An 18406-nucleotide genomic window follows, 5' to 3' on the forward strand; every position below is an offset into this window, starting at 1 on the left:
ATATTCTTTAAAAAAAATTACAGGGTGCGAAAACCACAATATCATTATGAGGCACGACGTAGTGGGGGACTCAAGGTTAATTCTGACCACCTGAGGTTCTTCAACGTGCACCCAATGCACGGTACAGTAAAGCCTCGTTAATTCTACCCCCGTTAATTCGGAAAATTGGATAATTCGGACTCGTCCTCTGAACCCGGCAAGCGCACGCATTATTTAGTGCAATCAAACTCTCTATCGTTAATTCGAACAAGTCTCGGAGCTCTGCGATCAGCGGAGCGCTGCAAATGCGTGACGCAAAAAACCAAAAACGGCGATAGCGTCCACCGAAACGAAGCGGTGGAGTCCGCATGGCCATAGTCATCAGCAGAAATCGTACGTGAATGACAGCAATGCCAGAATGATTCGTGCTGATTTGTGCCTTTAAAGCCTTTATTCTTGCGTTTACTGCCGCGCATAACACCGCGTTGACCGCGCGCCTCCATAACTGCGTAGGTGCCATCCACGATCGCGTTGATAGCCACCATGGTTTCATCCACAGCGGTTGCGACATACAGTAGTTTCGTTTTGAATCAGTGCGAGCGTCGGCCACGTGTCTTCAGAACTGCAAGATAGCCGTCCATGATCGCATCGACAGAGGTCACAGTTTCGTCCACAGCGGTTGCGACATACAGTAGTTTCGTTTTGAATCAGTGCGAGCGTCGGCCGCGTGTCTTCAGAACTGCAAGATAGCCAGCCGTCCATGATCGCATCGACAGCGGTCACAGTTTCGTCCGCAGCGGTTGCGACATACAGTAGTTTCGTTTTGAATCAGTGCGAGCGTCGGCCGCGTGTCTTCAGAACTGCAAGATAGCCGTCCATGATCGCATCGACAGCGGTCACAGTTTCGTCTGCAGCGGTTGCGGCAAACAGTAGTTTCGTTTTGAATCAGTGAGAGCGTCGGCCGTGTGTCTTCAGAACTGCAAGATAGCCATCCATGATCGCATCGACAACGGTCAGTTTCGTCCGCAGCGGTTGTGGCAAACAGTAGTTTTGTTTTGAATCAGTGCGAGCGTCGGTCGCGTGTCTTCAGAACTGCAAGATAGCCGTCCATGATCAAAGGGAAACTGAGACATCCACCCAAATGTAGCAATTTGCTACAATGGAAACCCAACCGAGTTCCTCGAAAGAAAGCCTCGTAGTTGAAGAAAAATTCGTCCTGGTCCGGGACTCGAACCCGGGGCCACCGCCTTTCCGGGGCAGCCGCTCTACCCTCTGAGCTAACCAGGCGGCTAGCAGATGTCAGGGCGAAGTCGAATTTGTCGACAACTCGACGCAAAGGCAAGTGTATGACGTAATAGTTCAGCTGGAAATCCGCTAGGTGGAGATAAGTAATTAAAGGAAAACTGAGACATCCACCCAAATGTAGCAATTTGCTACAATGGAAACCCAACCGGCTTCCTCGAAAGAAAGCCTCGCAGTTGAAGAAAAATTCGTCCTGGTCCGGGACTCGAACCCGGGGCCACCGCCTTTCCGGGGCAGCCGCTCTACCATCTGAGCTAACCAGGCAGCTAGCAGATGGCAGGGCAAAGTCGAATTTGTCGACAACTCGACGCAAAGGCAAGTGTATGACGTAATAGTTCAGTGGAAATTCGCTAGGTGGAGATATGTAATTAAAGAGAAACTGAGACATCCACCCAAATGTAGCAATTTGCTACAATGGAAACCCAACCACGTTCTCGAAAGAAAGCCTCGCAGTTGAAGAAAAATTCGTCCTGGTCCGGGACTCGAACCGGGACCACCGCCTTTCCGGGGCAGCTGCTCTACCTTCTGAGCTAACCAGGCGGCTAGCAGATGGCAGGGCGAAGTCGAATTTGTCGACAACTCGACGCAAAGGCAAGTGTATGACGTAATAGTTCAGCGGAAATCTGCTAGGTGGAGATAATTAAAGGGAAACTGAGACATCCACCCAAATGTAGCAATTTGCTACAATGGAAACCCAACCGGGTTCCTCGAAAGAAAGCCTCGCAGTTGAAGAAAAATTCGTCCTGGTCCGGGACTTGAACCCGGGACTCGAACCTGGGACCACCGCCTTTCTGGGGCAGCCGCTCTACCATCTGAGCTAACCAGGCGGCTAGCAGATGGCAGGGCGAAGTCGAATTTGTCGACAACTCGACGCAAAGGCAAGTGTATGACGTAATAGTTCAGCGGAAATTTTTTCTTCAACTGCGAGGCTTTCTTTCGAGGAACCCGGTTGGGTTTCCATTGTAGCAAATTGCTACATTAGGGTGGATGTCTCAGTTCTCCTTTAATTACTTATCTCCACCTAGCGGATTTCCGCTGAACTATTACATCATACACTTGTCTTTGCGTCGAGTTGTCGTCAAATTCGACTTCGCCCTGCGATCTGCTAGCCGCCTGGTTAGCTCAGATGGTAGAGCGGCTGCCCCGGAAAGGCGGTGGTCCCAGGTTCGAGTCCCGGGTTCAAGTCCCGGACCAGGACGAATTTTTCTTCAACTGCGAGGCTTTCTTTCGAGGAACCCGGTTGGGTTTCCATTGTAGCAAATTGCTACATTTGGGTGGATGTCTCAGTTTCCCTTTAATTACTTATCTCCACCTAGCGGATTTCCGCTGAACTATTACGTCATACACTTGCCTTTGCGTCGAGTTGTCGACAAATTCGACTTCGCCCTGCCATCTGCTAGCCACCTGGTTAGCTCAGAAGGTAGAGCGGCTGCCCCGGAAAGGCGGTGGTCCCGGGTTCGAGTCCCGGACCAGGACGAATTTTTCTTCAACGGCGAGGCTTTCTTTCGAGGAACCCGGTTGGTTTTCCATTGTAGCAAATTGCTACATTTGGGTGGATGTCTCAGTTTCTCTTTAATTACTTATCTCCACCTAGCGGATTTCCGCTGAACTATTACGTCATACGCCGTCCATGATCGATGCATCGACAGCAGTAACAGTTTCGTCCGCAGCGGTTGCGGCAAACAGTTTCGTTTTGAATCAGTGCGAGCGTAGGCCGCGTGTCTTCAGAACTGTGTAGTCGCCTTTCATGATCGCGTCGATTGTGGCCGCAGTTGTTACAGCAAACGGTAGTTTCATTTTGACTCGGTGCAATGCTGCCGAGGATGATGAGCACCGGCTACATCGTGGTGGACGGGCGGTCTGTTGGCGACCAGCTCACTGGCGAAAAAATAATCGGGATCTGTGCGCCGTAGTGCAAAGCGTGTCTCAAATGAAGGTGTGTGCCACGGCCGGGCTGCAAAGGTCACGAGGCCATCACCGCTACGAAAGCCATTAAGTCACAAGAACTGCAGCTTCCGCACTGCTTTTGTGCAAAACAGAAACAGGATTTCTTATTCATTCAGTAAATAAAAGTGTGTTGACTTAGCATCTGTTTATTGTTTTCTTGATACCCTCGATAATTCGACATTCGGTTAATTTGGACATTTCTTTCGGTCCCGTGAAATCCGAATTAACGAGGTTTTACTGTATACGGGCGTTCTTTCCCGTATACCGTGCACTGTATACAGCCACTGGCCTCTATTACAACCCTTTCTCTTCTTGATGCTGGATTCGTTTGGCTTTTCTCAAATTTCCGCTTGAGCTTCCCCACTAATAGGCCTCACACTATCTTTGAAGAACGCAAGATGACGTCAGCACCATCTAGCAAATGTGAGAAGTCATGCTCTAGAAGAAGATCGATAAAGACAAAGCAGACGCACTCAATCAATGTGGTTACAAGTAGAAGAATGCTCTGCAACTGGGAAGGCGACATGCTAGAACATGCCCGCTTTATCAAGACCACAAGAGTTTGGGTGGACATTAGCCAATCAAGGCAGCTGCTGATGTTATCTCACTCTCCAGGATCAGTATCCTCCACTGCAACAGTGTCGGCAGAGTGGCAAAGAGAGCGAGAATCCCCAACTGCCAATCTGTTGGTCACAAGTTTGAATGCTTGCTGCACAGATTTCCCCCCCCTTCATTCCCTTCTTCTCTCACAAAGGATTATGGGATTCCAGCAACGAATGGTGGCAGATGCAAAAATGGCCAGGCGAGTGAACCCATAACAGTTGTCGCAGTAAAGAGAAAAAAAAATAGCGCACCTGTCGACCTGGTGTTTCCGTTCAGGTGTTCCCAGAGGGCTGCTGGTGTCCTCCTCCTCTTCCACACCGGCAAGCACTTCGTGGCCGTCGAAGACTATGCCTGCGGCTGGCCTGACGGTGATCTCGTGGGTCAGCATGTTCACCGTCAGGATCTCCTCTTCCTCCCCGCACATGGGCGAGTCCTCGAGCGGAGGCCATGCCGACCGTGGGGACGGCAGTACGCCTCCGCCGCCTTCAACATTGCTGTCCAGGACCGAGGAGATGTCGTTGAGGTCATACTCCACCAGCCCTTCGTCGTCACTATCGTCTCCTGCTGGACAAAAAACATCCTTCATGTTACGTACCACCGAGTTGCTTGCAACTCTTAGCAATGCAATGAACATATAAATGCCAATGAGATCTGCTTAAGACAAGTTTTTAAAGCTCGCTGATATGCTTTCCTGTTGGCTGAAAAACCCCATTTACCCATCTCATGCACTGCCCCCCCCCCATTCCTGTTTTCTCTCACTTTCAACACCGGTGAGCATTAATTTTAACTTCCACTCAACCAGCAGCCCACATGACATGATGAAAATTATTAGAAACCTTTCTGCCGTGATTTTGCTTCGAAGACACATCTTGCTTAGCCCTTTGAGGATCCAATGTACAGCGGCGAACAAATTAAAAAAAAACATACCATTTTTAAACGAAGCACTGCCTAGCGTTGCTCTGGAGGTGCTGCAACCTTCCATGTGCTTAAAAAAAAATTCTTGCTGTGCTGCTGCCCCTAAGTTTCCGTCAGAACTGTCTGCAATTTTTCGCTTTGCTTTATGCTGGCTGTCATCGCAGGAGTTTGGGAGTATTCCCACTTTGTCTAGTTTACAGCCGCGTGCTAACGCCCGCGTTTGCGCACTTTATAATCATCCTTCTCGCGCGTCGTTTCGAGTTGCAGGCGGTGGGAAAGCTGATTTCTGTCTTGTTTGTTATCACTCAAAGCAGTGCAAGATGACACGCGTTGTTCTCCCATAGGCGTGCAATTACTTTATTTTATTTATTTTATTTATAGATACTGCGATCTTTTACAAGATCTTAGCAGGGTGGGAACATACAAGTACACTCATACAAACATATATTACAAGCAATCTTGCCGACGCTTGAATACTTGTTTACAGGCGGGCCCTCGCAAACAGGCAATACTGCTTTGCGTGCATGTCTGATTATGAGACGCACTAGAACTGACAGAATCTCGTCTAGCAATTTAACAACCGATTGCTGCAAGGTTCTCATTTGCTTTGTCTTTCTGATGCGTGCAGAGCAATGTGCTTGCTTGCAGGCGCTCACATGGCAAGCCTCACTTTCACTATGGGTCCTTGGGGCCATATTCTCAAACGAACCACTTCATTTTCCATTCTTCTGGCCCTTTGTCAATGGTTTGAACATGGCTCGGAGGCCACCCGCATTGCCCTCGTCCTTACTGGTATTGCAACCTCAACTCGACACATGGTAAAAGCAGAAAAGTAAATGCAACATTTGAAAATATGAGACCTGTTCTGTCCAACTCACTTAAAACATAAAAATAAGTTCTCAATTTTCTTTTTTTTTACATTTTATCCACAGTTGCTTTATTGTCACCTAAAAAATTCTTGTTTTTTTTTTTTCTTTCCTCTAATTGAGTCACTCTGGAGAAGTTCAATCTACCTTAAAATACGTGACCCTGGGTGGATGCATTTATTGAAAAAATGTGGCCCTCAAAAGGGTTAGGACCAAAAAATTGGTTTCCCTGACGGTCCATGAAATCATCAAGACTCTACGCCAGCTATCGAAGGAATTCGGTTTCATATTTCCACAAGGTTAATGAGCTTTCATAATGAAAGTAGCGTGTCATCGACACTACTTGCACTTCATTGGCCACAGATACTGAGCACACAGGGGTGGCATTCTCAAGCGATCTCTATTAGAGACACTGTCACTTTCATGAGATTTAACGGGACTCTACATTGGACTACATCACTGTGCGCATATAGCCAGAAATGCTGGCAGCTGTACACACCAACACATTTGGTGCTCAGTCGCATGAAATCTCGTGAAAGTGATCCACCAGGAATGACGCTCCATATTGTTGTCACACACAAAATGAATCCACAGATAACTTCACAGTAACATGCTCTGGTGCCATGACGCTACGTCTGGCGGCTCTGACGATAGGCTGCTCTCAACGCCACAAAGACTGTTTTGGTTTCGTATTTAAATTTGAAGCACAGGCAATTTTCAAACCCATTTTCTCCGAAAAAAGGTGCGTGTTGGATTCGTGCAAATACAGTACTTTCCATGGAAGCAGCCATTGAAATTAATTTCATCCAAGTAAAATCTAACTTTGAGCTAGTTGGTATTCATTCATAACTAAAGCAAATTTTCGGAGCAAATTAAACAAGGACAAAGAACACAAACAGCAGGATGGGCGCCCGTCCTGTTGTTTGTGTTCTTTGTTCTCGTTTAATTTGCGCCAAGAAGTTTGTTTTAATCATAATTTCATGCAATCGCATTTCTAGGCCGAACACGAGCCACCACACAGCTACGACTATGTAGCAAACATTGAAGCCGCACATCCCACTAAATGTTGATTTTCTGTTTACTATATTGCACATTTAGCATATACCAACACGACGGTGATTCATGAGTTAGTGTTTCTTCTACATCACTACATTCCAGTGAAATGAACTACTTATCGAATGCATGATAGCCTGACAAACAGCAGTCGGCAGTGGTGAATAGGTTGTTTTTACGTTTCCTATGCAGATTGTCTTCCTACATAATGCTGTTAATAGCACGCAATAGACTTGTTGTTAGCAGTGCTGCGTCAGTCGTGTACACTTTGCGTACTCTTTTGCGCTGTTCGATCGTCTTCAAACTTTTAAAATTTGCGCTCCAAAGCAGGCTGGCACATTCTCAGTGATTTGATGCAGGATCGCACAACTGACACAGCACTTTCACCCCTGCCTGTTGGGCTTAAAAAAGACCAGCTGTATTTGTCCATAAGACATGCAACGATATAATTTCATACATTCAAATAAAAAAAAAAATGAATAGCAGAAGACCAACGTATATCAATCAATCATTCCAAACTTTATTTTCACCAAAACAGAAAATTTACAGTGAAAAAAAAAAGGTGACTGGGAAAAAAGCTGCCTAATGACAGCTTGACAGAGAGCCCCAGCCACCCATCGGCAGCAAAGACAGGGTACAGCACTCATAATCTTTAGCATAACAAATTATAAAATATAATATATGAACAAGATAAACACGAGACACCTGTTAAAGTTGCCTTCCGGTCCAACTTTACTTCTGAACTTGCTAACAAAAGCTACCATAGGTAACTTGTACATATTAAATGTCTATCATGAAAGACACATGCCAGCCAAAGAACTCACCGTCCTCCGGTGCTTCCAGTCCATTGCACAAATGCCCATTGGCCAGCACCGGCCCATTCTGCATTGCGTGTCGGTGCTGCGCTGCTGCTTCGTTGGCAATCCTGCGCATCTCGTCTACTGTCGAGTTCTCGGTGATTGCAAGCGAGTCCTCGTACGAGGAACCCCCCTTCCCCACATCATCGTCCACCGTCAGGTCCGAAAGTGCCGATTCCTCGATGTCATCCACCAGATTCCACGATGCGCACTTTGGGATGGGAGACATGCTGGGGCTGGGACAGTCACCCGTCGGTGTCGAAGAACGCACACAATGCGCCCGCGGGCTTGCAAAGTTGTCGTCGTCTGCCAGGGTCGCTTCGGAGCACTCCGACGTGTTGTCGCCGTCCGGCATGGCAGTCAGAAACATAGTCTCTGACTCGGACGTGGCACGTTCCAAGAGTTCCGGCACCAGCCCGAAGCTCGATTCCTCAGACTCCGGCGCCGTCACGTACGAAGCACTGTCACGGCTGTCGTTGCTGCCGCCTTGCGTTGTGGGCTCGAGGGCCGCGGCAGCGGGCGTCGACGTCTCAGAGTCGTCGCCGCTCTGGCTGCAAGTCAAGACAGGGGGGCACAGATCAGTGTTGGCTTCCCGCCGGACATCACCGGAGGAAGCATCTGGGGTGTTAGTGCTCAGCGTGCCACTGTCGACGGAGTTAGCGGCCGAAGGGGTCGGGAAACAGCCGTGTGCTGAAGTGCAACCACCACCAAACCGTCCCGCGACTCCGATGCGGCTACTTACGTCCTCGCGCGTTGCCGGGTTCCGCACACCGCTGTCGCTTTCAACCGAACGTGGAACCATCTCCGTAACTTGCACCGTGTCCCCACCACCAACACTACCCCAGATACCCACATTTGGCGACACCACACTGCCGCCGACGACACCACCATTCAGCGCACCGTTCCCAGGAGTGGGCACGGAAGGTCCATCGTCGAGTCGCCTCCAGATGTCCGAGTCCGCACCGAGGCTGCGTGGCTCGCTACCGCTGGCATCCACATCGTCAATGACGGTGATGCGAAACATTTCTGCCACCTTCTCAGGCCCTTCGCGAAGCAGGTCCTCCACCGAAGCGCTCTTCTTGAAGCCGAGAGAGTTGAGTTCCCGCGAGTCGACAGACTCATTGCCAAGGCTGTCCTGCCTTTGCGTCGACTCGCTGGGGAGGTCGACAGATGCTGTCGACCCAGACTCGGCAGCAAGGATTGCGTCCAAGTCGCGGATCGCTTCCGAGATGTGGAACGAGGTCAGTTCCTCCTCCTCTTCCACGGTCGGTTCAGTGCGGAGGTCCTCCGCGCTCCCGTGCAGATTCTGGAGGCTGGCAGCCACGAAGTCGCTCTCGAAGCCAAGTCGAGACAGGGACATCGCGGCAGGGTGGTTCGGTGCAAGGTTGTGCTCTTTGACACGATCAGGTCGCAGCGCAGCCCAGCGTGACTCGAAGTCGTGGGCATCGCTGTTCTCGCGTTGAAGGTGGCCTAGCAGCTCACGGAGCTCGTGCACGGATGGCCGTTCGCCAGGGACTTCACTCCAGCACCAGGTGGCAACTTGGTACCTGCCACAACCAGGAATGATTAAAAGTCATATGGTCCATTTGATTCAAAATTTGAACCCTGGGGTTTTACGTGCCAAAATGATGATCTGATTATGAGACATGCCACAGTGGGGGACTCCAGATTAATTCTGACTGGAGTTCTTATGTGCACCTAAGCCTAAGTACACAAGTGTTTTGAATTCTGCCCCCACTGAAATGCGGCTGCGGTGGCCAGGACCGAACCCCCTACCTTGAGTTCGGCAACACAACGCCACCAGCCACTAAGCTACCTTGGATGGTCCATCCAATTGATTCAACAGCACTTCCCTAACTAGTTCAGAGTGTGCTGTGCCTTGCTATTAATTTCATGATGTCTGCACATTGCTGTTTGTTTCACTACTGATTCATGCAGAATGCACAGCATCCCCTGCACTTGAGAGACGCATAGTACACAGCTCATGCAGAAGCTTGCTCCGTTGTCTTGCGATGACAATGGCGCTAACAAAAGGTTGCCGCTGCCTCCAACACAGTATCATATCTGACTGACGTTTGGCCAATATTCGGACCGACCTTCTCTCATGCTATAGTTGAATAGCTACGTTATCTTGACTGTTTGCTTTGTTTGTTTGCGGTGGGGTTAGGAAAGTTTTTCGGGAGGCTTGTGGCCATGTTCGTACAACTTGGAAGATTGCTTGGTTTTCGGGAATGAATTACAGCGCAAACTGACAACGAACTAGCCCACCAACAAGCCCCAATGGATTTTGGGAGTCCCCCAGACAAATAGAGAGCATTGGCAGCTATGCATTTTGTCATATGAATGAATGATTGGAATGAATGGCTACATTATTATGAAGCTGATGAACCTGGGGTTACATACAGCCAGTTATGAAGGGAGAGGCCTTTCCTCCATCTTTAGAAATGCAACCCCTTATCCAACTTCTCAGGGTTTGCGGCCCAGAGCTGCAAACCCCTGCATCCCCATAACTAGTGATGAATGAATGAATAAAATCTTTTATGTTTCCCATCAGCAGTAAATGTGCACAAGTGCAGAAAGAGGGGGCTCACAGGCGGTCGGTGTGCCGGCCGGCTGGCGTGGTGGGCCTGGCGGGCACCAGGTTGCGCTGCACTACCACCCTCCTCAGCACCTCGTCGTCTGTCAGGCCCTCGTATGGCAGGGCTCCCAGGGACAGCAGTTCCCACAGCAGCACGCCAAAGCTCCTGCAAAAGACAGTGCATCAGAATTGGAGAGTCAGAAAAATCAATCAGAGTGGTGCACAATAACACCATTCAGTGGGCACACAACACAGTGGGCAGCAGCCTGAGAAATACCACAGATTATTAGGTCACAAGTAAGTACAGGCCAAATTACTCTAAAATGAGTCTGGCGATAGAAAGCAGTAATACAGCTAGCAAAACACAGCTTTTTTTCTTCTCATCTCCAAAACTAGTCAAAGCTATAATAAACTTATCTATGATAAAGTTATGCCTCTAACTGAAAACTCGCGGTATCATTTTGCCTGTTTCCAATCTAAGCATTCTCAGCCTGAAACAGATGAATAATGGGAAGAACACAGGTAATCAAATTTTAAAGCTAAATGTTTGGCTTTTATGCGCCAAAACAACAAGCTCATTATAAGGCACATCGTGGTGGGGGGCTTAGAAATAATGTTGACAACCTGAGCTTTTATAACATGCCCCTAAAATCCAAGTACACAATCGTTTTTGCATTTTGCCCCATTAGATTTCAATCGCTGCAGCTGTGATTGAACCTCCGACCTCAAGCTTGGCAGCTCACTGCCATAGCCGGCTACCGCAGACAATAGACCACATGTCAGCGCTGTACTGTGTTCTTGCCGTTCTTGTCAGTTTCACAGAATGTGCAAAGACTAAGCAATGCCCCCACTTTCATCACCATCATAATTAGCATAATTTATCTCCCCTGCAGGACAAAAAGGCCTCAGTCTGTGATCTTCAGTTTATCTCACCACACCACCAAATTTCCCTGCTGCCTTTGATCGCACTCCTACCACTATTTATCAGCTCTACGTTCATATGACCTGCCCGACTCCCCTTTATGATTCCTCCACCAGACTACCAGCTGCACCTGTTTACTATCTAATCCATACTGCTGTCCTTCATGCCACCCCGCAAGCGCAGAAAGATCCTCAGCATACTTGCGCCACATTGCAGAATCACAATCGCCTGAATAACCACTTCAGCTCATTTTAACCACCACCTCAAGTTTCAGTTTCCAGCTTCAACAGTTCTCTCGCAATGAACTTCAGTCAACGGTTTGGGCCAAAATTTCACGCAGAGATTTCCCACTCATCTAGTCGCAGGAAGAGGCGCTCATATTCGGGCAGGCGTCGCATGCAGCCGAGTGCCCAATTTGATACAGAATCATGAACAAATGTCCTTTAGGACTGCACTTCCAACATCCACGTGTGTGCAAGGGGAGGTTAAAACGACGAGCAGAGGCGGCGGCCACTGACCAGACATTGGCCTCCTTGGTGAGTTCCCGGGCCTCCAGGGCTAAGTCAGTGCAGTGCAGGGATTCAGGGGCAGTCCACCGCAGTGGCACAGCTACCTCGCCCACCAGGTGGTAGTCCTCCTGTGAGAGGCACATGGTTAACGCATGCAACTGGCTGCAGTCATTGGTGAGAGAGCCATATTAAATGGGATAGTTTCCGCACTGTATTCAATTAAAGAAGTTTCATACTAAGAATACTTATATTAAGTTCAACTATTAAGTTACTAACTAAAATTATTGACCGTGTTCACAAAGTGCCACAGGGCCCTTTTATTCAAACTACAACAATACTGACAAGACAAGCATGTTCAACAGATCAGAGGAATACTAGATAGTTATAGTAAAGTGAAGCCATTACATAGGGTATCAGATAGCAGGTCCAAAATGCACATGCGCAGAACACTAAGAAGAGCTGGCGGGTTAAGTATGCCTGCTTTTAGATTTAGCACTGCTGGCTTTGCATGGTTAGCGCGGCTGGTGTAGCAACACAACAATGCTGAGGCTGTCTGTTCTCCATTGAGACAGCAAAAGAAATGGTAAAATCAGCTTTCGTTTAGTTGCCAGCTCAGATGTGACAGCTTTCGCTTAGTCACATCTCTTGTTGAGGACAAAGAATTGGTGACATATTGTTGTCATTACCAAGGTCATCCGTCTGTTTTGACACTGCCAGGCCCAAGAAAGCATGCCACCGTTGCTGCGAAAGTGCTTTCTTTGATTTCTATACACCAGAGGCCACCACAGCATTGGGCATTGTGTTTGCCACGCGGAATTTGCTCAGAAGTAAACATTCAGAAGTGCTTTGGAAGTGCTACACATGCAACAAGCGTCTTGTGTGTGGTTTTATGCCTATAACTGTTGCATCTCATTATTAGCTGCATCTTTGTACACGTGATCTTGTACTATCTGAGAAATGTATATACAGTATAGACCACTTATAACGTAACCGCTTATAGTGCAGGACCGGATATAGTGCAGTCTTTTCAGACTCCCGTTAATTTTCCCATAGCACTCCATGTATACACGTATCGCTTATAGTGCAGTTGCGGGAAACGGAATACCGGTTACAGTGCAGCTGCCTGGGAGTACGGAAGTCAGCGGAGACGGCGAATGCTCCCCTCAAACGGGTGCCCCAAGGAGTGCTCGAGGAGCAAAGAGAGACGAAGTGGAGGAGAAGGGCACGTGGTGCGAACAAACAGCCAGTGAGGCTGAAACCAGAATCTTGAGTGCGAGTCGTGAAATATCACGGCGCGCATAGCGAGCGAGGGCCACGAAACTGCCAACGCCAGCCAACGCGCGCTTCACAATAACGGCAGTAAACGAAACTTCAGGGAGCGGGCGGCGCCGGTACAGCACGGCGAAGGGCGCACGCGGAGACCGTGGAATGTGAGGGAGGAGGGCGACAGGGAAGTGGATTTCGCCTCGGCAACTCCGCCGCTTCGGTGGCTCCCCTTGCCCTCCCTTGTAGCTCCCTCACTTTCGACTGTTACCGTGCGCGCCTGCCGGCTGGCCCGGCGCCAGTTCCCCGAAGTTTCGTTTTCTGCCGTTATCGGGAAGCGGGCGTTAGCCGGCGTGGGCAGTTTCGTTGGGCGGCCTGGGACAGCGCCGCTGCTTCCCGCTTCGCCGTAGCTGCAGCGTGCAAGGTCAACACGTGACTAGAAAGTAGAGGAAGCATAAAGGAGAAAGAAGGGTTCACTGCCATTTTCCAAGCGTGGCTACGGTAGCGTGGCTGAGACGTCGGCACGTACACGCATGTTCCGGCGCAAAGCAGAATCGGCGACCTTGCCATTTGAGAGCGGGTGAAATTTCCGCCATGTTTTTTCTTTTTTAGTTTTGTTCGCGCGCGACATTGAGGGGTCTCTCCTAGGCTTTTACTGTATGGCGGTGCCGGAACAATGCCGGTCGGAGGCGCCGCCGCGTGATTTGGTTCGAATTAACGATATTCGACTGTACATTGAATGCAAAAGTTCTAGCCACATTTCTCAACTGTCGCATACGCGTGGCGGCTCGGTGCACATGTTTTGCATATGTGCGGGCCTTGAAAATTGTTGCTTTGGTTATAGTGCGGTACCGCTTATAGTGCAGATATTCGCGACTTCGGCGACTTACTTTATAAGCGGTCTACACTGTATGTATGACGAGCGTAAGCGACTGTATAAACGGTTGTTAGTATGCAAGGTCCTTTTTGTTTTTTGTGTGAATGTCTGTGTGTGTGCCACCTTTGCAGTGCGACATTACACTATACAGTTACCACAGATGAATCTTGTTAATTCGAACACACTTAATTCGAACTTCCGCTTAATTCGAACTGACGCTGCGGTCCCATCAAAGTTATGTGTATTCCAATGGGCGAAAACGCTCGGTAATTCGAACGCGAAAGCATTTGCGACGGTTAATTTGAACATAACTGCGCGCCAACAAGGCTTTCAGCTCCGCACGCCAAATCACGTGGCGGCGCCTCCGACCAGCATTGCCCCAACACCACCATAAAGCAAAAGCTTAGGAGACCCCCCCAACGTCCGCGCGGAGAAATAAAAAAGAAAAAAATACCGCGGCGAAAATTTCCTCTCTCAAATGGCAAGGTCGCCGTTTCTGCGTCGCGCTGGAACACGCATGTACGTCTCGGCCAACGCAGCGCTGCGGCTGTGGTGCAGAGGGGAGCAACGCTGAGCCCCAGTCTGGCTAACGAAACTGCCCACGCTGGCCAACGCTCACTTCAATGGCAGAAAACGAAACTTCGGGGAGCGGGCTAAGCTGGCGCCGCACCGGCAGGTGAGGCTGCGCCGTGCCGGCGGCAGGCGCGCACGGAGACAGTCTGAGGTGAGGGAGCTACGAGGGAGTTGAGAGGGAGGGCGAGGGGAGTCACCGAAGCGACGGGGTTGCCAAGGCCAAATGCGCTTTCCTGCCGCCCTCCTCCATCACCTTCAGACGGTCACCGCGCGTGCGTCGCCGTGCCGGCGCCACCCGCTCCCTGAAGTTTCGTTCACTGCCGTTATCGGGATGCGAGAGAGAGAGATTGTGGTTGTGAAGAGCTTCGAAGAGGCTCTATCGGGATGCGAGCATTGGCTGGCGTGGGCAGTTTCGTGGCCCTCGCTCGCTATATGCTTGCGCATCGCGATATTTCACAGCTCGCACTATTCGTACGTAGCGCTATAGTGCACAAATACATCAAAAATAAGTTGTTGTAATTCGAACAAATGTTTGGGCCCCTTTCGAGTTCGAATTATCGAGATTCGACTGTAATAGGAAAGACTTATAAAGGGCATGCATATAGTGTGGCAATGGCCATATTTTGTGCATCTAGGTAAACAGCCGAAGCACTATACAAAAACTGTGAAGTAAATGAAGCAAGATAAATTTAGTGCACTCCCCCCCCCCCCCCCCCCCTATGTAAGTGCTTCGTCGTTCTGTGTCAGTGTGCCCGACGCTCACCTTGTAAGCTTGCAGGGAGGTGCCGTAGTCACCGACCTTGACGACCTGGTTCCGATCAAGAACACAGCTGCGGGCGGCCAGGTCACTGCACCACAAATCACCACAAGTGGACACGTGTTGGTTTAACCCCTCAAAATGGAGGACTCCAGACCTACCATATGTTGCAATATATAAAGTCAAAATTTTATCTGTTTTTTCGAATGAATTTACCAAATTGAAGTATGGTGGGGGACAATCTATGCGCAGATTCAACCTATCTGTGAAGTCTGCTCGTTTATGGCAGGCTTGTGAAATTAGCTTCACATTCAGCCACAATTTAAGGGGGGAGGCTACCCTCGGATACCAACTTTTTTGTTTATTGAGATATCTTAATGAAATTTTCAGGGTAGACTCATAGCACAAGCATTAGTAGAACTACAAAATTTCATGCAGTTATGTTCACTAGTTCTCAAGTTATAGCATTATGTCAGAATGGTGCATATGGTTTTCTTGTTACAGGCCTGGAGAATTTTCAAAAGGTGCTGCAACTGTGAAATTCACTATGATGATTCCCAGATGGATACCTCAGGGCAAGACAGAGCCCTTTTCTTTAATTTCCTTGCTGAAAAATTTCAGCAGATCACCGATATTAGTGTTGGTGGTTAAGATTTTATCAATCAAATTTTGATTAACTATCACAGACACAATATATAAAAAAAGGGCTTGTCTTGCCCTCAAAAATTTATTCAGATACACAATAAAAAAAAACCTTCAGGAAATCTGATGAGCGGTTACAGAGATATATATGGCTGGAAGAAGCAGCCTCACCAGCCAAAAAAGTCATTTTGAGAAAATGAGCTTTGAAAGTTTTGAGCACATATATTGGTCTAAAATGACCCAGCAGCGTAACTGGAGATGTCCTTAGGCACTCTCTTCCTTTGCCGCCTTTCCACCTTCTCTTGAGATCGCTTCTTGGCCTTGTTCAAAAATTTTCGCCTTCACTTGTAGCGGTGGCAGCTTCAGGATCGCGCTCCATTGCTTCAAATTTCCGCTCCGTCGCCGGCATAGCGCCAAGTCCTCGTTGCACAGCAGCGCACTTTTTATCTGCCACCTCTTTCTCCTCACACGTCAGGAAACGTGTTTGCAATTGCACAGTGGACGACGCGATCGCACTGTCCGAGGCAGATGAAAGAGGGTATGTGAAAGCCGCTGTTACCTAGGGCCGGTATTTTGTAGCAATGCGTTATGCTTTATTCAATGCTAGTCTTATCATCCACCGCTCACGGCCGGCTGATCCCGCTGATAACGTTAGCGGACCGTCGCTCTTATTACTGGTCGCTCTGATTACTGACCAAGAGCGAAAAGGCATTAGCATCGGAACGGCATCGCTACAAAATACCGGCCTAGGGCAATGTACCGCTGTCAATGAGCACGAGACACCAGGCACACTCGTGACGACAAATTCTCGCGCCGGTGGAACAGGAATCACGTTGCTAGAAACGTCGACGCAACCACTCTCTCGCGTAGATGAAGCCGAAGCTGCCCCATAGGAACTGTCGGTGCGATCATCATCGGCGCGCGGGCGGGCGGCGAGCTTCGCCATGCGGGCGAGCTTCATAGAACGCTTCCTTGCACCGAACGCATGTAGCGTTTCGAGTTTAATCGGGCGCATCATGAACGACTGCACAATCGGCAGGCTAAACGCAACAACGGTCTCGTAAAGACGGTAGAAACGTGTAAAATATGCCAATGGCTGCAAAGATAGACAATAGGGAGCGCAACACACAAAGGTCGCCGGCGATGGAGGAGCCGAAGCAGACGACGTCCGGAGCATTATGCAGGAGACCACTACGTCATTGTGCGCAGCAGCCAATGGGAGTTGCGGGCTCCCCCGCGTCCTTGAGGAGCGTGCGCTTCGCCCAATATCAGCTTCGCGTCTCAGCCACGGGAAACTTGAAAGCTCTCGTGAGCCCTCCAATCACGAGCGATTTACGCCTCTCCCGCGCTGTCGCCGCCGCTGCGGGTGGCGGGGAAAAAAAGCGCAAGAATGCACGAACAAAACAACATCAAAATGGCGGCACTCGGTGAAGCGGTAGAGAAATGGCGTTCGTGCCAAGTAGGGGTATTTTGAACGCTTGCGCGCCGCTCGAGGGCTGCCGCGGCTCGTTGTAAACTTTATTTGAAATAGTTTCGCGATGAATTAGACGATATTTACAGAAATGGTAGTTTATAAGACATACTGCCCGAATATGGGATTTTCCAAATATCGCCTTTTTTCGCGATTTTTCGGTTTTCAAAGGCCGCGTCCCCCCTAAAGCTTCGGCATGGGCTTTGGCTCAAACGTTGGTCTGGCAGGTTTCAAGGCAATTTCCTAGCCAAAAAATAGGAGTCCACAAGGGTATGTGCCATTGCGATTGGACCCTTCTTGCAATATCCCCAGGATCGGCCCACAAGACAGGAGTTTTTGCTCGCCCACACAAAAATTTCACGGGACCCTAGTCATAAACTGCTTCGCTGTAAAAAAACGACCCAATGTTAACGATTATGTCACTGTCAACTCTTTACACCAGCAGCTAACTATAATATGGTTGGTCAGTACAATACAGTCGCCGACAGATTTTTCAGACTCGAGAAATTCGAACTTGTTGGATATTCTGGACTTCATAAATGCACCGTCAGGGTTTCCATAGAGCTAATGCATTTTTGCAACTGATTTTTCGCACGGATTTAGGCCCCAAAGTTAGATTTTCCAGACTAAATTGCTCGTTCCGAGCCACGCTACCCAATCTTGGAGGCCGCCATGTTGGATTTTCCGCAGGCTTGCTTCCGCCTCCAAAAGTGGGAGGCGCACGCTAATAGAGAGCGTGAGCCATCCTCCAGTCTCAGAGGCATTGCCCGCTCTTCCTTAGCTGACAAAACACTCCAGGGGATGGCAGCTTTTTCTTCTTTCGGTCAACGCTATCGCCATAATCACTAATCACTTTGCGTTTTTTTTTTTTTTTTCGGTTTCGGTTGCTATTTTTGAAAATGGTGTGTGTGCCTGGGAGACGTTCCATCTCTGTGTGTGTTTGTGCAGCTTTGCATTTGTGTGAATGGCGCCACCTCCTGTGCCTTCACGAGAGCCAAGTGGTGTTAAGCAACGGGGCTTATTTCTTCGATCTCCATGGCGATCTCCTCTGACGGAGATCGCCAAAGCGGTGACGCTCTTGTCAGACACGACATCAGTCTTGCACAAATCCAAGCAAATCTGATCGCCTCCAAGCGTATTATGAGGCCGGGCATCATTAGACATTTTTTATGCCACTATAAGCCTAATAAATTTTATTTTTTGAGGTGAACGAGTTCTTAGGACTGTTCGATTTTTTTTTAAACTATTTTTCGGTCCCCGCGAAATCCAGCACATCGGTCGGCGACTGTACC

At 49.1% G+C, this 18406-nt stretch overlaps 1 protein-coding gene across 3 annotated transcripts in view; it reads right to left on the reverse strand.

Annotated features, from left to right (window-relative positions):
• The window catches only part of LOC119453767 (serine/threonine-protein kinase LMTK1), a 90323-nt gene that overhangs the window by 38195 nt on the left and 33722 nt on the right, over positions 1 to 18406 (reverse strand). For 2 of the 3 annotated variants that reach the window (XM_049668494.1, XM_037715819.2), the window contains exons 9-13: positions 15008 to 15092; positions 11541 to 11659; positions 10114 to 10266; positions 7490 to 9069; positions 4083 to 4395 (exon numbers count right to left, since the gene is read on the reverse strand). In XM_049668494.1, the coding sequence (XP_049524451.1) occupies positions 4083 to 4395; positions 7490 to 9069; positions 10114 to 10266; positions 11541 to 11659; positions 15008 to 15092 (2250 nt within the window). The remainder of the gene's footprint in view (positions 1 to 4082; positions 4396 to 7489; positions 9070 to 10113; positions 10267 to 11540; positions 11660 to 15007; positions 15093 to 18406) is intronic. The other variant, XM_037715820.2, reaches the window with a different exon arrangement.

The sequence above is a fragment of the Dermacentor silvarum genome, chromosome 5 (genome assembly GCF_013339745.2).
Source record: "Dermacentor silvarum isolate Dsil-2018 chromosome 5, BIME_Dsil_1.4, whole genome shotgun sequence".
Taxonomy (NCBI): domain Eukaryota; kingdom Metazoa; phylum Arthropoda; class Arachnida; order Ixodida; family Ixodidae; genus Dermacentor; species Dermacentor silvarum.